This window comes from Melospiza georgiana, chromosome 25 (genome assembly GCF_028018845.1).
Source record: "Melospiza georgiana isolate bMelGeo1 chromosome 25, bMelGeo1.pri, whole genome shotgun sequence".
Classification (NCBI taxonomy): Eukaryota; Metazoa; Chordata; class Aves; order Passeriformes; family Passerellidae; genus Melospiza; species Melospiza georgiana.
In genome coordinates, this window is record NC_080454.1 from 6,031,234 (window position 1) to 6,051,154 (window position 19,921).

General features: G+C 49.5%; 1 protein-coding gene and 1 pseudogene across 1 annotated transcript; one reads left to right on the top strand and one right to left on the bottom strand.

Annotated features, from left to right (window-relative positions):
* LOC131093377 (uncharacterized) overlaps positions 1-19,921 on the top strand; it is a 1,138,058-nt pseudogene that overhangs the window by 600,456 nt on the left and 517,681 nt on the right.
* LOC131093415 (zinc finger protein 572-like) lies at positions 16,900-19,471 on the bottom strand. Its single transcript, XM_058040580.1, has 3 exons — positions 19,410-19,471; positions 18,479-18,669; positions 16,900-18,326 (listed from the first exon to the last, which is right to left on the bottom strand). Exons 1-3 carry the CDS (start codon positions 19,469-19,471, stop codon positions 17,500-17,502), a joined length of 1,080 nt encoding a protein of 359 aa, XP_057896563.1. The 3' UTR covers positions 16,900-17,499.

Below are 19,921 nucleotides of genomic sequence, written 5' to 3' on the forward strand. Positions count from 1 at the left end.
AATCCAGAGCCTAGCAAATCTAAACTTCTGCTTGGATACTTTGAAATGGTCAATGAGCTAACTCATGACATCCTAATGTTGTTTTTCCCACCACCTTTTTATTTATCCTTTGGCAAATAAGCATCTTTCAGTTACTTGTTTGCAAATCCAAAAATCCCAATGCACCCGTAGTTCCTTAAAAAATGATCACACAAAGCTTGAGTTCCGAAGTGGGTTTTCTGATGCCTGTCTTCTAATATTTTCTTAGAGACATATTTTATTAAGTAATTGTCTTCCATCAAGAAGTTTCCATTTCCCTGATTTATCTTGTTCACTTCCTGTCTTGTTTAAGTCTTTTTTCTCGGCTTCCCTAAACTTTGGTATTTCCGGTTTTTCCTCATTTGGAGTTAGTATTAACATAACTCTTTCAGCTCCATTTTCTGCTGCATCCTTAGCTTTGTGATCTGCCAAATTATTTCCTCCTCTTTCTGGGGTCTTTCCCTTTTGGAGTTCCCTAATATGTACTATAGCTATCTCTTTTAGGTAATTGAAATGCCTCTAAAACCTCTAAAATAAGTTCCTCATGTACTAGTCCTTTTCTTCTTGAATTAAGTAATCTTTTTCCTTTCCAAATTTTTTAAAGGTATGTACTACTCTAAAGGCATACCTTGAATCAGCATATATAGTTCCTTTATTTTATGTTAAATATTCTAGTGCTCTTTTTAAAGTATATAATTCACAAGTTTGAGCTTACTAGTTTAAGGTTAATTTCCTTTTTTCCATAGTTTGCATGTTTTTCCCATCGACTACTGCATACCCTGTATTTTCTCCTTTTGCAAGGAGTTGTATCTCTGTTAGCTAATATAACTCCCACAGGACTATTTTTTTTCATTTTTTTTCCCCTGTGTCCAAATTACTGGTTTTCTGTCTCATTTTTCAAGATCTTATCTATTCTTCTTCTGCCTCTGTTTTTCACTTTCACTAACAACCTAAATACCACTTTTCTTTCAACTACACACATAAAAATAAAAATCTTTTTTCTCACACTACTTTCAGTACAATACACCTCCCTCCAAGGAGATACAGTGAAGCTTAAAATACAGAATCTACATTACCTATACTTTCATTCGTTTACATTCACTCACTTTTATTTGTCATTCCCTTCCACACATTCTTTCCCACCCTCAGGACAAAGAGTGGATCCCTGTTGACAGAGAATTGCGGGTCCCTGTGACCCCCCCTCACCTTGGGGTGGCCTCTGGGTCTCAGTATCTCCGGGCCTCCTGGGAGGGCCCTGACTCTGCTGCCTCGGGTGCTGTTCACCTGTGAGGCTGATTTGTGTGTCACTCACACTCTTTAGCCACGGCCCCCTCACATGCCTTGGGGACAATGGCCCGTTTGCAGGTCACCTGTACCTTATGCCACAGCCCCCACACGCCCAGGAGAACAATGGCTTATTTGTGGGTCACACACTCCTCTTTCCACAGCCCCCCTTCCCACCCGCCCGGGAAGCTGAGGCTGATTTTGTGTGTGACTCACTCTCACACACAACAAGACAACAATAAGGTACCTTTTGTTATAAATGATCAAATCGAGAGCCAAACCTATAAGAAAATTTAGCAAAGTTTTATTAACTTTTCTGTGCGACTGAAGTTCGGTCGTCAAAACCACCACAGCCAAGGGTCAGCGTCGAGCCCAGGTTCGGTGCTGGGTGAAAACGGATCTGAGCTCCGAATGTCAGAGTCTCCCCCTGTTCACAAATGCTGCCTGACGCAGCGAGTTCCTTTACAATTTATTCTGCTCGAGGCAGAGATGACCGAATGTTCTTTGTGTCTCTTCCCATGCATAACCGTGTCTTTACCTGTGCAGAGGTGGACAAAGACTCAGTGTGGTGTCTGATGTTGTTAGTAGACTCCGGGGAAGTCAGCATTCACATGCATCAGGGTGGGGCTGTGGATCATCTTGGTAGCTGTATAATTGTCGAGACAAAAATCACTCTTGGCTGGACCTGGTGACCCGGGGAAGCCAGCGATTTTCGCCCTGGAAGCTTCTATTCTTTCATTGAAAACCCCAATGTTTATCTCAACCAAGTCCAGGAACTAGATGTATATGAATAAGACACTGCTCCTGCCAGGATGGTCTAAAGACATAATGTGGATTTTACAATATTTTATACATTAATAGCATGAATTATCTCTATCATATAATACACTTTCACATCACCTATTACAAGGTGTTTCTGGCCAGTTCCCGTGCTCTTGGATATCCCTCAACCCAGCTGTGCTGCCCAAACCCAGATGCTCTTGAGCATATCCTCAATCCGGCAGAATTTTGCTCAACCGTGGATGCTCTTGGAATGTTAATTCCTCAACCCAGCAGGTTTTAATTCTGGATGCTCTTGGGCTCTCTTATCCCTCAAAGCAGCAGAATTTTTAGGAGCCCCTTTTATCCCATTTCCTAGTGGATTGGGCTCAGAAACTCCTCTGCTCCCTTCCTCCGAGGGGTCCAGCCCCTCTCTGAGACCCAGTCCCAGTTACCCCGGGGGATTCTCTCACTCCTCTCATCACTCACTCTGTCTCTTTACTGGCTGCTTCCCTTGAGGAAAGGTGGAAACGCAGCGTGGGAGATTCCAGCACTCACTTGGCAGGTCTGGGACAACCAGCCCTCGTCTCATTCACAGCCCAGAGCAGAGAATGAGGGGAGAAGGGAGCCCAGGAGCCCAAACAGCCCCAGCATCCCGAAATGGGGAGAGCGAAGCGGGGGGAGCTTTTGGCATTGGTGGGACTGCCAGCAGCCTGGGCAGGGCAGGCACTGAGGAGAAGGGGAACCCCCAATCCAAGTGCGACCCCCAACAGCTGGGACAGGGGGGAACCCCCTGAATGCCAGAGGGGAGGAACCAGGGACGGGGAACTCCTGGGAGGCTTTTTCAGGGCTGAATCTTGGGTGTTTGGGAGGTTTTTCTGGAGCCCAGATGGCCAGTGACTTGTAGAGATGGACTTGGGCAGAGCGACCTTCAAACTCAATGTGTGTTGGGGAAGATGAAACAGGAAAGCCTTATAAATACGATTGTCTGGCAAAAGATTTTGTGAACATAAAAAATATAAGGAAGATTGAAATGAAAGCAAGCTCTGCGATACCTCAGTTAGTAAACAACTGGAAAACAATGGTGTGGCCCAACTGAAGGTAATCCCCATTTTGATGAAACAATTCCCTCTGCTTGCAGACATGTAGTGAGAGTCCTATGTATTGGATAGGTGGGTCCTGTTGCTCTGGATGAGCTACAGCTGCGGGGTCCTTGGTTGGGCAGCAGCTGTAGCTCATGAAGGCAACTGGGATAAAAGGGGGTGGGTCGAGAGCCTAGAAGGAGCCCCTGTGAAGCCATGAGGAACTGCACAGCAGAGAGGAGCTGCATGGTAGAAAACCAGCCATGAAGGTATGGACTTTAAGAATATCATAACAAGAGTATGGGACTCTAGAAATATGAAATACAATAAGATAACAACAACAATTGGTGACCCCGACATGATAGAGGTATGCAGCCTGAAGAGCTGTGGAAAATAAGGATAGCCTGAGAGCTGTAGCAGCCTGAAGAGCTGTGGAAGAAAAGGCAGCCTAGAACTGCAGAAAGAACATAGCTATTGAATCTTAAAGAGCTGTGCTGGATTATGGCCCTTGAGTCAAGAAGCTGTGTGTGTTGTACATGAGCTTTGAGCCATGGGGGAATGTGTGTATTGTACTTGTGTGGTGTATGGGGCCTTTGAGTCTTGGGATAAAACATGTATTGTAAAGGAAATGAATATATTGTACTTGAATATCGATATTGTATTTGAATACATCTGTTAGTAACAGAAAAAAGGGGAAATGTAGTGAGAGTCCTATGTATTGGATAAGTGGGTCCTAGTTGCTCTAAATGAGCCACAGCTGTAAAGTCCTTAGTTGGGCAGCAGCTGTGGCTTGCAAAGATAGCTGGGATAAAAGGGGGTGGGTCGAGAGCCCAGAAGGAGCCCCTGTGAAGCCATGAGGAACAGCAGAGCAGAGAGGAGCTGTATGGTAGAAAACCAGCTAGAAGGTATGGACTTTAAGAATATCATAACAATATATGGGACTCCAGAAATATGAAATACAATAAGATGACAACAACACAGATCCAAGGGTCAGAGCAGAGCCCACTAGCTCAATTGAAGGGGTCCAAAGAGGAGTTTTTAGGGTTTAAAATGTAACACAGTATGGTGATGTAATGATTTTTACAGGCTGTATGTAAATGCTATAGGATTTGTATCTTGTACTAGATTGGTTAGTGAGAAATAGAATATTCAACACAGAAGAAGATTTATTGTATTGTAACGGGAACCTTACTCTCTTATGCTCTTCCCCTCTTATTCTCTTACCCTCTCACCCTCTCTACCCCTCTCTTCTCTCGGGCCTGCTCCGAGCTGTGCCTGGCAGCTCCCAGCAGGGCCCTGCACCCAGGCCCTTTGCAATAAACCACAAGTTTCATGACCTGGCTGCAGAGCTCTCTCGTCTCCGTCTGTCCCGACCGTCCTACCCCCCAATGCTCCTACAAACGCGCTCATCCCTTGTTTTCCCCAAACCAGGATTTCCCATTGCCAAGGCCTGGGAAGCTGCGAGGAAGAGGAAGATGCCCCGGGACACTGAGGCAGGTGAGGAGGAAGTCAGTGCCCCTTTCCCCTCTGTGCTGCTCCATCTCCCAGCCTAGCACAGCCCGGCTGCAGCTCAGCTCTGGGGGGATCTCCTTGCCCTTGTCTGTGGCATGGAGGCAAATCCCATCCTGTCCTTGTCCTTCCTCCCCCAGAGCAGGAGCTGAGCATGGAGAGCAGGGAGGACAAATGCCCGCGGCAGAACCTGGTGGAAGAGGCTGTTTTGAGCAGCTCCACGGCGCAGGAAGCCAACGGGGAGGAAAAGCCCCGGAGATGCCACACGAGGAGGGGCTGCAAACGCAGCCGGCGGGGATCTGAGGGGGAAAGAGCCAGCCTGGGCCGGGAAGGCGGCCGGAGATGGAGCCAGAGCTTGGAGCTGGTGCTCCATGAGCAGCTCCATGACGGGGAGAAGCCCCACACGTGCGTGGAGGGTGGGAAGAGCTTCAGGTGGATCTCCAACCTGATCAGGCACCAGAGGATCCACACTGGGGAACGGCCCTACGAGTGTGGGGAGTGTGGGAAGAGCTTCAGCGTGAGCTCCAGCCTGATCAGCCACCAGAGGATCCACACTGGGGAGAAGCCCTATGAGTGTGGGGAGTGTGGGAAGAGCTTCAGCGTGAGCTCCAGCCTGATCAGCCACCAGATGATCCACACTGGGGAACGGCCCTACGAGTGTGAGGAGTGTGGGAAGAGCTTCAGCGTGAGCTCCAGGCTGATCAGGCACCAGCGGATCCACACTGGAGAGAAGTCCTATGAGTGTTCCAAGTGTGGGAAGTGCTTCAGCTGGAGCTCCAGCCTGAACCAGCACCAGAGGATCCACACTGGGGAGCGGCCCTACGAGTGTGGGGAGTGTGGGAAGAGCTTCAGCCAGAGTTCCCACCTGATCAGGCACCAGAGGACCCACACTGGAGAAAGGCCGTACAAGTGCTCCGAGTGTGGGATGTGCTTCAGCCAGAGCTCCAGCCTGATCACGCACCAGAGGACCCACACTAGGGAGAGGCCCCATGAGTGTTCCAAGTGTGGGAAGAGGTTTAAGACCAGCTCCATTCTCCTCCGGCACTATCGGATTCACAGGGACGAGAGGCCTTTCCAATGCCCCGACTGTGGGAAGGGATTCAAGGACAACTCCGCCCTCATCACCCACCGGCGCATCCACACTGGGGAGAGGCCCTACGAGTGTGATAAATGCAGGAAGAGGTTTCCGACCAGCTCCAGTGTCCTCCTGCACTATCGGATTCACACAGAGGAGAGGCCCTTCCGCTGTCCCGACTGTGGGAAGGGATTCAAGTACAACTGCAACCTCATCACCCACCGGCGCATCCACACTGGGGAGCGGCCCTACGAGTGTCCCCAGTGTGGGAAGAGCTTCTCCAGCAGCTCTAGCTTGACCCAACACCAACGGAGGCACCGGTAAGGGAAGCCCTGTGAGTGCCCCGAGTACGGGCAGAACTTCGTGCACTGCTCCAGCTCCATCCCCCACTGGAGGAGGCACTTTGGGCACAGCCCAGGTGAGCCACATTCCCTGTGATCCATGTTGAGAACATACCTGGCTGCTTCGCCTTTTAATTTCACCTTAATTTTTCTCTATTCTCCATCTCTTTGCACTGCAAAAGCCAAGAGGAATGGATCTGTCACCTCCAAACCACTCAAATCCCAGTGAAAACAGCTCAATCTTACCCCAAAAAGAGCTCAAACCCACCTCAAAAAACTCAATCCCATGCCAAACTCACTCAATTCCACAACCACCAGGCTGAGATGAGGTTGGGAAATGATTTAGAGTCGTGGGGTCCCAATTAGAGTGGTGGGATGGAGATTGTGTCGGGCTGGGTGTGTGGGATATATTTGACAGCAAATAAAACTCTGAGACTTACTGATTTCTCTCCCGTTCATGTTCAGTCTGTTGCAGTTCTGTTTGCAGAGTGCCGCCTTCTCAGCTCATTGTCTTTGTGTCCCTTTTCTCTCCTACCTCTCTTCGCCTGCTCCATTTCTCTCTCAGTGTCTCCCTGGACCCAGGCACCACCAGAGACCCTCCCTATATTTAATTGCCTCAGGGACCACCCAATACTCTCCCCTGATTTATTGCCCCAGTGCCCACCAAAGACCCTCCCCTGATTTAATTGACCCCTGCCACCAAAGACCCTCCCCTGATTTAGTTGACCTTTCCCTGTTTTAATTCACCTTCCCCTGATTTAATTGATTCCTGCCCTGATTTAATTGACCCTTGCCCTGATTTAGATGACCCCTCTGTCCCCACAGACCCTCCCCTGATTATTTATTATTTTATTTCCCAATTATTATTTCAATTCCCAGTCCCAGGAGCTGAAGTCCTGAAGGCTGGCAGGGAAATGTCTCTGTAGGATTTTGCTCCATTTCCCTTCAAGGGCAGGAACATCTTTTCCTGGCTGGAAGCTGGAATTCCAGACTTTTGGAATGTGTGAAGGGCAGTACAGACTGGGATCAAACATGGACTGGGATCAAACATGGACTGGGATCAAATAGGGACTAAAATCAAGTATGGACTGGGATATACTGGACTGGGATCAAATCAGGGCTGTGATCAATTTTGGACTAGGATCAATTTGGACTGGGATCAAATATGGACTAGGGTAAGGTATGGACAGGAATTAAATATGGACTGGGATCAAATATGGATTGGGATCAAATGGACTGGGTTCCTACAGACTGGGATAAACTGGACTGAGATTATATAGATGTCGTGGTTTGAGAGGAAGTTAGTTTTCTGGGATATGAAGTGGTCAGGCCAGTAGGTGCTCACATTTGAATACTGGCACCTGGTTTGGCCACTGGGGACATTGGATACACCTCTGAGAACACAGGGGTTAAAAAGCAGAGCACTCCCGGGGGGAAGCTCTCTTGGGTTCCAACAAGGGAAGCAGGTCGGGCCTCCCCTGCCCAGCTCCTGGCTGGTTTGGGGCTGGGTGAGGTAGGCCTGGCCCGAGGATGGAAGGGTGGAAGAGCCCTGAGGGGCATCGGGCAGCCACACCTGCCCCCCAGGACACAGAGAGAGACGGAGTGCCTGTGGCCCCGTGAAATTTGATATCCTGTGCTGGCAGCACAGCCCGGCTGGCGGAGAAGGGCGGCTGGCGGAGAAGGGCGGAGAAGGGCGGGGGGATGCAGCGAGAAGGGGCCTGGCAGCTGTGGGAGCTTTGGGCGGGTAGAGCCCGAGCTTTTAACCCTTTTTTGGACAAGGAAAACTTTGCAGAACATTAACCTTTCCTAGAAGAGAGATAAGAGATGAAATGGAGGAAGGAAATGTGCAAGTGTGAAGGTCTGGGCAAGTGAAAGATGTCGGGAGAGTAGAGAAGAATCTTAGGTGGGAAGAGATGATGGAGTGGCCTTAGCTGGACTTTTCCTGTATGGCCATGGACAGAACCATGTTTCCTGTGACACAGAGACTGCATCCAGAGGAAGGCAATGGCTCAGAGCCAAGAGGGTTCAGTGTTGGTACCCCTGGGCCCCAGGGGGTGAAATTTGGGGGGCACAGGTGTCCCAAAGGTAAGACTGTGCCCTTTTTGGAACGGGACAAAGCATCCTTAAAAGGACAACCCTAGAAGCAGCTCTGGTCCATGTGCAGTGGTGAGAGCACTGGACATGGAAGGAAGATGGCAGATGTTCTCCAGGCGGTGCCACGAGTGACGTGGAAACACACGAGGTTTCAACGGTGTTTCCTGGGGAAGCTTGTGGCACAAGAAGGACTCCTCTCCCCTTGATGAACTGAGAATTGATTACCTAAAGGGTGGTGATGGACCAAGAGTTGGTGATTTGTGGGATAGGTGTATTGGAAATTTGGTGGGAGGGGGAGGAAATGTTTTTGGAAAGTTTTCATTTTCCCTGTGTGTTTATTGTTACTTAGAGTTGTAGTTTAGTTAATAAAGGTTTCTTTTCTTTATTTCTAAGTGGGGGCCTGCTTTGCTTATTCCTGGTCACATCTCACAGCAGACACCAGGGAGCATATATTTTATGGGGACACTGGCATTGTGCCAGCGTCAAACCGTGACACTTACGCTGCCAGTTGGCCTTTTCCCACCTCTCCAGCCATCCCCACAGAGCATTGGCTACCATCCATGAATCAGTGTAGAGGCAGAGCTTTGGCCATTTCTCTCCCTTAGCAATGTCCAGGGCCAGCTGAACGGCTTTGAGTTCTGTAAGTTGACTTGATCCACCTTCTCCTTCAGTAGCCTCTGCCACCTGTCATGTGGGGCTCCATACGGCTGCTTTCCACTTCTGGTCCATCCCTGCAATGTGACAGGAACAGTCAGTGAAAAGAGCGTAGTGCGTTTCCTCTGGGGACAGTTGGTTATAGGGAGGAGCCTCTTCAGCCCGTGTCACTGGTTCTTGTGGCTCTTCATCAGTAAGTTCTCACCTTGCAGCCAGTTTGTAATTATCTCCAAAATCCCAGGGCGATTCAGGTTTCCAGTACGGGCACACTGTGGGATAAGAGCAATCCGTTTACTCCATGTAGCATCAGTGGTGTGGTGGGGCGTGGGAACCTTTCCTTTGAACATCCACCCCAGCACCGGTAGTCGGGGTGCCAGGAGGAGTTGTGCTTCCGTGCCAATCACCTCTGAGGCAACCTGGACTCCTTCACAGGCAGCCAAGATTTCCTTCTCTGTTGGAGTGCAGTTGGCTTCTCACCCTCTGTAGCTTCGACTCCAAAATCCCAGTGGTCAGCCTCGAGTCTCCCCAGGCACCTTCTGCCAAAGGCTCCAGGACAAGCCATGGTTCCCAGCTGCAGAGTAGAGCACGTTCTTCACCTCTGGTCCTGTCCTGACTGGGCCAAGGGCAACTGCATGAGCAATCTCCTGCTTGATCTGGGCAAAGGCTTGTTGCTGCTCAGGGCCCCAGTGGAACTCGTTCTTCTTGCAGGTGACCAGGTAAAGAGGGCTCACGATCTGACTGTACTCAGGAATGTGCATTCTCCAAAAGCCTGTGGCACCTAGGGAAGCTTGTGTTTCTTTCTTATTGGTGGGTGGAGACATTGCTGTGATCTTGTTGATTACGTCTGTAGGAATCTGATGCCATCCATTAATAAGGCCTCCGATCAGCCTTATCATGAAGCAGAGCCTTGGTGCTCAGGATCTCAGTCCCTGAGGAGGGAGCGGGTGCCCAAAGCCAGCTCAGGCCAATGCCGCGGGGCTACCTTTCTAGCAAGCCTGGTGATATTCAGCTCTATAGTGATTAGCAGCTCTTAGGACCTCATCTCTTTGCTTGCTGGGTAGTGGAGCCCCGGGCTTGAGGCAGCAGCAGACGGAGAGAGGAGAAGAAGGCAGAAGGTGTTCCACAGAGAAGGCTTTATTTGGGGGTCCGCGAAGGGTCTCGGCTCTTCTCCTTCTGAGCTAGTAGGGTACAGCAGGCTACTTTTATAGGCTTGGCAAGTATCCAAACTTGACCAATGGCAAGGGATTAGGGGGATCATAAAATGACCGATAGGTAAAGGCTACCATGGCATTGCCTTACATGGTTATAGAGACAGTTTATAGGGCAGATGTCCATGGAGTCAGGAAGCTTCCTTGCTGTTGTGTCAGCATTTCTTTTGTTAAATTGTCCATGGTGCTTTTGCTAAATGTATGGGGTTTACTACAGTCCGTCTTGCCACTTCCCTCCCAGGAACTGAATCTCACCAGCTGGTCCCTTTACCTTGACTTTTTAATGGCAAAACCAGCTCCCAGGAGGATTTGGATGATTTCCTTCCCTGTCTCAAACACTTCCGCAGCTGTGTTCCCCCACACAATGATGTCATCAATATACTGCAGATGTTCTGGAGCCTCACTCCTTTCCAGTGCAGTCTGGATCAGTCCATGGCAGATGGTGGGGCTGTGCTTCCACCCCTGGGGCAGTCGGTTCCAGGTGTACTGCACTCCCCTCCATGTGAAAGCAAACTGAGGCCTGCATTCTGCTGCCAGAGGAATGGAGAAAAATGCATTGGCAATGTCTATAGTGGCAAAGCACTTCGCTGCCTTGCACTCCAGCTCGTACTGGAGCTCTAATATGTCTGGCACGGCAGCGCTGGGTGGTGGAGTCACTTCATTCAATGCACGGTAGTCCACAGTCAATCTCCATTCTCCTTCAGATTTTCGCACAGGCCAAATGGGACTGTTGAAGGGTGAGTGGGTCTTGCTGACCACACCTTGGCTCTCCAGCTCTTGGATCATCTTTTGGATGGGGATCACAGCGTCTCGAGTGGTTCTATACTGTCGTCGATGCACTGTGGAAATGGCAATTGACACCTGTTGCTCTTCTCCCTTCAGAAGTCCTACTGCAGATGGGCTTTCTGACAGTCCAGGCAAGCTGTTCAACTGCTTGACACCCTCTGTCTCTACAGCAGCTATTCCAAATGTCCATCTGAGTCCCTTTGGGTCTTTGAAATAGCCACGTCGGAGGAAGTCTATACCTAAAATGCATGGGGCTTCTCGACCAGTCACAATAGGGTGTTTCTTCCATTCATTTCCAGTCAGGCTCACCTCAGCTTCCACCAAAGTAAAATCCTGTGATGCCCCTGTCACACCAGCAATAGAAACAGACCCTGTCCCCACATGGAATCCTTCCGTAAGCCACGAAGTTCCTTCAGGGGAAAGGACTAAATATTTGCATCTGATCTTGCACCTGCTGCGTTGACTCCTGATTTTATGTCAGGAGGCATTGAGGTTCCTTCTCCTTCATCATCATCATCCTCGTCATCCACTGGTCAATTGGTCTTGTCCGTGCATTTTCCACTTCTAGTACTGGCAACAACAGCCATTGGTTCAGGCTTATTTTCTGGTTTAGCTGCTGGCTTAGGCTCACTATCTGGTTTGGCTGCTGGCTTCGAGCCTGGGCTGTTGGCTGCAGCCTGAGTCACCGGGATAGCTGCTGATTTATCTCCCTGCCCCCCTGCCTCTGTCTGCTGCCCGACAGGATCTAGCAGTGAGCGATGAGCACAAGCCAGGGCCCAGCTCACTGCAATGACCTTCCTCTCCTTAGGCTCATCCTGGTACTTCTCTTTCAGATATTTCCCCACCTCAGCTGGGTTCTGAATTTGCTCATGGGGAAAATCCCAGACCATAGGGTCAGAGAATTCCTTCAGGATTTGGCCCATATCCTCCCATTTCCCACACCACTTAGGATTTTCCACACTGGGGTCTACTCCTGAGTCAGGGGTCTCATCAGCCTGTCTAGAAATCTCAGCCCTCATCCTAGAGAAGCAGCAGGCTGTGTAGAGGAAGGTTACCAGACTCAATACCAGAAAGATGGTTTCTTTAACATTTAGCGGAAACTCAACATCCTTCAATAGTGATGCAACAGATTCATAGGAGAAGAAGGAAAGCAAAGGCTGAAATGCCTGATCCCCTGCTGCTCCTCCTCTAACAAACTGGATGCATAACCGTAGCCATGAACCATTCATACCTGGAGCAGACCCCAGCATGTTTATAAACTTCTTGCAAATCATTGCCACCAAGCCCAGCAGGATAGCTATTCTGGTCATTGCCCCTCTGCTATAAAAACTACATATTAGGGACAATATAAAGCTATTTCTGGATAAGAAAATAAACCTAGGGACCACGGAGGTATTAAAATCTCAAAAAACCCTAGGGACCAGAAATGCATGCAAGCCTTCACCCCAACAGACATCATGAATTCAAAAAGCATAGCTATTAACTGCTTTATACAAACACAGAGTAATGGCAACCAAAATGCACTCAAAACAGGGTTTCTCCACTCTCTCTCAAGCCCCACGTATTGGGCGCCAAATTTTGTCCTGGTTTAGGGTAAATTTGGTAGAGAATCTCCAAAGGGGCCCCTCCAGAAAGCAAACCCACACGGCCCCTCCCCCCAACCGGTTTGGGAAGGATTCCTCCGAGAGAAGGGGAAAGAACCTGTTTATTTAACAGGCACAGCACCCCCAGCACACAGAATGAACAATACCGGATGACACCGCTCTGAAAAAGGTGACAAATTCAGAAAGTCTCTCTCGGGGGTGGTCGCTCTGTTCTCAGTCCCTCCGGCGCTGGGGCAGCTGCTGCAGCCACAAGGTGCAAACTCTCGGTGTTCCCAGGTCCCAGTCTGGAGCAGGTTCGAGAAGGTTGAAAAAAGGAAAGGAGAAACAGTCCAGGAAGGAATTTGGACTGTTTAGCTAAACTAGCTAATGAGCAGGAGCAAAAACAAGCAGAAGTGAAGCAGAAGTAAGAGCCAGAGAGAGAGCAAAGCAAAAAGGCGAAAGCAGAACTGTGCGCTGCCCAGTCTCTGTGTCCTTGATAAGAAAAACCCAAACAAAACTTTCACATTACAGAGACAGTCTTAAAGGCACAGAACATATGAATGGGGATACAAGCATCATAACGTCACCCTAGGACACATGGGTGTCCTGAACAGTGTCATCCCATTGTTATCCTTTTGATACTAATTCTGTTTGGTTTTATTTTATCAGTAGTCCTATTCGTTATTAAGTGGAGCATGAAACAGCTGACAAGATTAATGTCTATAGTTAATGCACACAACTTGGCTGATGTACTCTACACTGTGGACATCCCCATGACATTTGACACAAGGCAATTATGAATGAAGCCTATGTGTTTTGGAATAATCCTTGATTTCCATTTATGGTTTTGTGGAAATTACGTTCGATTTTTAGTGAATTGTTTTAGAAAATAATTTTTTAAAGTTAATGCTTGTATTAATATGGGTTGATTGCTTTTGCTTTTGATTATTTGTGACTGGTTTTAACCATTTAAATATTGTTTTAAAAGTAATATTGTTTTAATTAATCAACCATTTGTGAAAATTGTTATGATAATCAATATTATGTTTGTTTATTGTTTCCCTTTCCCCCTCCTTCTCCTATCCTTTGTTTTTCTTCTCTCACTCTCTTTTTCCTCTCTTTCTGACATCCCTATTTTCCCAGGTTATACTACCAATGTACAGCGAGTTCTGCAGATTGATCAAAGATGCTCCAGAGTTCCGCTGATGAAGATCCCTCAAGACAATCGTGAGTCATGGGGTCATGTACGAGTCTGTACGGATTTTCCCTCATCTGCCTCATGATTGTCATTGGGGGACCACTGAAGAGAAGACCCCCCCTGTCTGAAATCTCTGGCTCCAAGGGAGAAAGTCATGTGCCTGAGACCTGAGAGCATTGCTAAGCCATTGTTCTCATAGGTGTTATTTGCTGTATACTACACTGAGCCCAATGACAAGAAAAAGTGGGCACCGTGCCCTTTTTGCAACAACAGCCTTGGAAGCTGTCCCACCTCTCGGCCTGGCTGGACTTCTTCTGAGTTTCAGGTGGTCCCCCCACAGAAGACCCTCACCTGTTTTACAACCACCGTGACAGACAGACTGAGATGGAAGGAGCCTCTCCATCAAGGACTGAGACATGGAACCCCCATGTGAAAAGGCCCCTCTGCTCCTTCCAAGGACTGGAACTGAAACCCCCAGCCCGGGGCAGGTGTGTGGGGGAGGCAAGCTGACCAAAGCGAGATGTTTGCCTGCAGGTTGTGACCCATGGACCAAGAAGACAATGGCTCTCATTTACTGCTGAGAGCGTGGACTACCTGTTACTTCTATTCCTTATTGTATCTGTATCCCCTCCCTTGCAATTGCCAATAGAGTTATCATAATAAAAACCTCTGAGTTAGCGAGAGACTTCAAGATCTCCCCGAGGTAACAGGTGGATCCTCGACTGGACTGAACCAAAGGACATTGTCTCTACGTTTGGTAGCTCTATCCCCCCTCTCTTTGTCTCTCTCTCTCTTTTCTCTCTTCCTCTATCTTTTACTCTCCCTTAATCCCTCTATCGCATTTTGCTGTGGTCATTCAATAAAGGTGCATTTGTTTCAATTATCATTGCAAACCCCCCTGTTCCATGTCGGTTCTTTTTGCACCCTGAGATCAAATCCACGAACCACCATGAAACCCGTCCGTGAGGACGGATCGTGACACGCCCCCGAGGACCCCTCCCCGAATTCCCCCCCAAAGCCCCCCCAGCACCCCCAGACCCCGCTAAAATCCCCTCAAGTTCCCCCCAGACCCTCCCCAAATCCCTCCCAAACCCCCTCAAGACCCCTCCCCAAATTCCCCTCACGGCCCCTCCCGGACCCCTCACCTGTCCCTGTGCCTCTTCAGCAGCTCCCGGAGCCCCCCGTCCTCTCCCAGCGCCTCCCCCACTCTCTCCAGCGCCTCCCACAGGACCCGCCCGAGCCCGGGACGGCTCCCGGGGGTCCCTGAGGGGGTCCCGGGGGCGGGGCGCCGCTCCATGCCTGGCCCCGGGGTGAGGGGGCGCTGCTTCCAGCTCGGCTCTGATTGGCTGGAGCAGCGTGGGGAGGGCGGGAGTTGCTGTGGGGAGATGCCTGGTGATTGGTTGGTTTCATAGAGGGCATGGTGATTGACAGGAGATGGGCGGGGAAGGCGAGCGGTGATTTGTTGGATAGAGGCAAAGAAGGCGGGAGTTGCTGAGGGGAGACGTGCAGTGATTGATTGGTTGGCTCAGGTGCGTGACAGGCGGGTGTGTCTGAGGGGAGGCGTGCGGTGATTGGTTGGATCGGGACACAGGGAGGCTGGTGTTCCTGAGGGGAGACACGCAGTGATTGGCTGGTTTGGGGCAGTACGTGCCGTGATTCGTTAATTTGGGAGATGAAGTGCAGTGATTGGATGGTTTGGGGCAGGGAACGCTGCTATTGGCTGGGAAAAGTCCGGGATTTTTAAGGGACATTCCAGTTTTTTTGGGGAAAAACTCTCAGATTTTTAAGGAAAAATTCCCGTTTTTTGCAGGAGAAACATTGCCGGATTTATTCACCCCACATGACCACAAATAACCAAAATAACCCCAAAATACTCAAAATAAACCCCAAATACCTCGAAAATAACCCAAACACTACCTAAAAGTCCCCCAAATAACCCAAAACAAATCCAAACAACCCCAAAATAACAAAATAAACCCCAAAATTAAACCCAAAAAACACCAATTGATTTCAAGTACATCTAAAAAACCCCATATACACCAACATTAATCCCAAGAACCCCAAATAATACCAAATAAGCCCAAATAAACCCAAACAAGCCCAAAGAAACCCAAATACTTCCAAATAAACCCAAATAATTCCATATAACCCCAAATAAACAGAAATAAACCAAATTAAACCCAAGATAAACCAAATGTAGTAAATCAATAACCCCAAATAAACCCCAAACAAACCCTAAATAAACTCAAGTAGACCCCAAGTAACCCCAGTTCCTCCCATCCCCACCCCAAAACAGATCCCGACCAATCAGAATGCACGGCACTGATGACGATCCACTTGCTGGGCACAAACTCAGAGCACTGGCCCTGCTCAGCGATTTTCAGCCAATCAGCGCCCAGCCCGAGTCTGACTCATCACTTGCCAGCCACAGACCAAGGCCTCTCACTGCGGTAAATACTCAGAGACCGTGCAGGGTAATTTCCAGCCAATCAGAGCGTGCCTCGCTGATGACTCATCAGTTGCCAGGGGCGGAATTTGGTGGGGGGGGGGAAGGTGACCCTGGGGATGGATTGGAGACCCCAAATTAATCCAAAACGGGGTCGGGACCCCAAAATGGAGCAGGAGGGGCCTGGAGACCCCAGGAGGACCCTGAAGCCCCTAAAACCAAACACGGGGAAGGGGATTGGGGAAATGATTGAAAAGGGGAGGGAGAGTGGGAAAAAGAGGGGCGTGGGAACCCCAAATTAAGCTGGGATGGGTATGGGATCCAAAAACTGAGCTGGGAGGAGGATGGGACCCACCAAGTTGAGCTGGGAGTGGGTTGGACCCCCAAACAGGATGAATCCACTTTTGATGCCAGAATATGTAAAGTAGTTTATGGGTATACAAGGCCATGAATATGCAACAGACTGATGTAATGGGAGACAAGGACCTTCGAGCAAAGGTTGTTATGGCCACCAAGACCCCCCCCCAGTTATTTTTGGGGACACCTCTTAATTAGTCTGGTTTTAATTACATCAGCCTGTTGCATATTCATAGACCATTATCCATATCCATAAACTAATTTACATCTTTCAGGAACTATTTTACATGGCCCAGCCCTGGGGGTGTCTCCCTATTTCAGGAGTCTCCACTGAAATAGAAAATGTAAACCCCCTCCCTTTGATTACTATTATTATTATTATTATTATTATTATTATTATTATTATTATTATTATTATTACTGTTATTATTATTATCATTATAAATATTAAATACTTTTGAAATTAAGGAGCTCTCAGGCAAAGATATGGGAGTAGAAATAACAGTTCTTTATTAGGTAGAATTAAAAATACAAATGCAGTACTACAAACAAAAAAAAACAAGTGATAGAGTCAGTATCCTCTGGGAATCCAGTGAAACAGGTTCATCCTGTTGGAATACAGAGGGAATAGGGCTGATCCTTTGGGAATCCATTTCTTAACCCTGAAAGTCAGGTGAAAGGCAGGGCCGTGGAATATTTACAGGGTATCCCAAGGGTGGAATTGGGGTGGGGTCAGGGAAGGAGTTCTTAGCAACAAAAGAAGGGCAAGATCAAAATCCTTCCTCTTAGCAACAGCAGCACTCCACACAGAACGCATCCCCAAATCCTAAATTCCCTCTAAAACAAGTGAGAAATTATGGAACTTCAGATATATTCAAACAATTTCCTTCATTTAACCCAGTTTTGGGTGTTTTTAAAGGATGAAGGTGAAGCAGAGGAAAATTAACGCCAAACCAAACGGTGAAGCAGCCAGGTGTGTTCTCAACATGGATCACAGAGAACGTGAGTGACCAGGGCTGTGCCCAAAGTGCCTCCTCCAGTGGGGGATGGAGCTGGAGCAGTGCACGAAGCTCTGCCCGCACTCGGAGCACTCGCAGGGCTTCCCTTAGTGGCGCCTCCGTTGGTGTTGGGTCAAGTTAGAGCTCTGTGAGAAGCTCTTCCCACACTGGGGACACTCATAGGGCCTCTCCCCAGTGTGGATGCGTTGGTGGATGATGAGGGTGGAGTTGCGCTTGAATCCCTTCCCGCAGTCGGGGCAGCGGAAGGGCCTCTCCTCTCTGTGAATCCGATAGTGCCGGAGGAGACAGGAGCAGGTCTGAAACCTATTCCTGCATTTATCACACTCGTAGGGCCTCTCCCCAGTGTGGATGCGCTGGTGGGTGACAAGAGTGGAGTTGTCCTTGAATCCCTTCCCGCAGCTGGGGCATTGGAAGGGCCTCTCCTCCCTGTGAATCCGATAGTGCTGGAGGAGAATGGAGCTGGTCTGAAACCTCTTCCCACACTTGGAACACTCGTAGGGCCTCTCCCCAGTGTGGGTCCTCTGGTGCCTGATCAGGTGGGAGCTCTGGCTGAAGCTCTTCCCACACTCCCCACACTCGTAGGGCTTCTCCCCAGTGTGGATCCTCTGGTGCCTGATCAGGTGTGAGGTCCGCCTGAAGCTCTTCCCACACTCCACGCACGTGTGGGGCTTCTCCCCATCATGGAGCACCAGCTCCGAGCTCTGGCTCCATCTCTGGTCGCCTTCCCGGCCCAGGCTGGCTCTTTCCCCCTCAGATCCCCGCCAGCTGCGTTTGCAGCCCCTCCTCGTGCGGCATCTCCAGGGCTTTTCCTCCCCGTTGCCTTCCTGCGCTGTGGAGCCGCTCAAAACGGCCTCTTCCACCAGGTTCTGCCACGGGCATTTGTCCTCCCTGCTCTCCATGCTCAGCTCCTGCTCTGGGGGAGGAAGGACAAGGACAGGATGGGATTTGCCTCCGTGCCACAGGCAAGGGCAAGGAGATCCCCCCAGAGCTGAGCTGCAGCCGGTCCATGCTGGGCTGGGAGATGGAGCAGCACAGAGGGGAAAGGGGCACTGACTTCCTCCTCACCTGCCTCAGTGTCCCGGGGCATCTTCCTCTTCCTTGCAGCCTCCCAGGCCTTGGCAATGGGAAATCCTGGTTTGGGGAAAACAAGGGATGAGCGCGTTTGTAGGAGCATTGGGGGGTAGGACAGTCGGGACAGACGGAGACGAGAGATCTCTGCAGCCAGGTCGTGGAACTTGCGGTTTACTGCAAAGGGCCTGGGTGCAGGGCCCTGCTTGGAGCTGCCAGGCACAGCTCGGAGCAGGGCTGAGAGAAGAGAGGGGTAGAGAGGGTGAGAGGGTAAGAGAGTAAGCGAAGAGCGTATGAGTAAGGTTCCTATTACAATACAATCAATCTTCTTCTGTGTTGAATATTCTATTGCTCACTAACCAATCTAGTACAAGATACAAATCCTATAGCATTTACATACAGCCTGTAAAAATCATTACATCACCATACTGTGTTACATTTTAAACCCTAAAAACTCCTCTTTGGACCCCTTCTATTGAGCTAGTGGGGTCTGCTCTGACCCTTGGATCTGTCTGCAAGCAGAGGGAATTGTTTCATCAAAAGGGGATTACCTTCAGTTGGGCCACACCATTGTTTTCCAGTTGTTCACTAACTGAGGTATCTCAGAGCTTGCTTTCATTTCAATCTTCCTTATATTTTTTATGTTCACAAAATCTTTTGCCAGACAATCGTATTTATAAGGCTTTCCTGTTTCATCTTCCCCAACACACATTGAGTTTGAAGGTCGCTCTGCCCAAGTCCATCTCTACAAGTCACTGGCTATCTGGGCTCCAGAAAAACCTCCCAAACACCAAGATTCTGCCCTGAAAAAGCCTCCCAGGAGTTCCCCATCCCTGGTCCCTCCCCTCTGGTGTTCGGGGGTTCCCCCCTGTCCCAGCTGCTTGGGATCACGCTTGGATTGGGGGTTCCCCTTCTCCTCAGTGCCTGCCCTGCCCAGGCTGCTGGCAGTCTCAGCAATGCCAAAAGCTCCCCCCACTTCGCTCTCCCCATTTTGGGGTCCAGGGGCTTTTTGGGCTCTAGGGCTCCCTTCTCCCCTCATTTTCTGTTTTGGGCTGTGAATGAGACGAGGGCTGCTTGTCCCAGACCTGCCAAGTGAGTGCTGGAGTCTCCCGTGCTGTGCTGCCTTTCCAACTTTCCTCGAGGGAAGCAGCCAGTAAAGAGACACAGCGAGTGATAAGAGGAGTGAGAGAATCCCCCGGGGTAACTGGGACTGGGTCTCAGAGAGGGGCTGGACCCCTCGGAGGAAGGGAGCAGAGGAGTTTCTGAGCCCAATCCACTGGGAAACGGGACAAAAGGGAACCCTAAAAATTCTGTTGGTTTGAGGGATAAGAGAGCCCAAGAGCATCCAGAATTAAAACCTGCTGGGTTGAGGAATTAACATTCCAAGAGCATCCACGGTTGAGGAAAATTCTGCCAGATTGAGGATATGCTGAAGAGCAT

Coding starts and splice junctions, on each gene's coding strand:
- LOC131093415 (XM_058040580.1), bottom strand. CDS start 19,471: ATGGGGAGAGCGAAGTGGGGGGAGCTTTTGGCATTGCTGAGACTGCCA. Junction 18,670..19,409: donor CTGCCAGCAGCCTGGGCAGG/GCAGGCACTGAG, acceptor CCCTGCACCCAG/GCCCTTTGCAGTAAACCGCA. Junction 18,327..18,478: donor GCCCCGGGACACTGAGGCAG/GTGAGGAGGAAG, acceptor TTCCTCCCCCAG/AGCAGGAGCTGAGCATGGAG.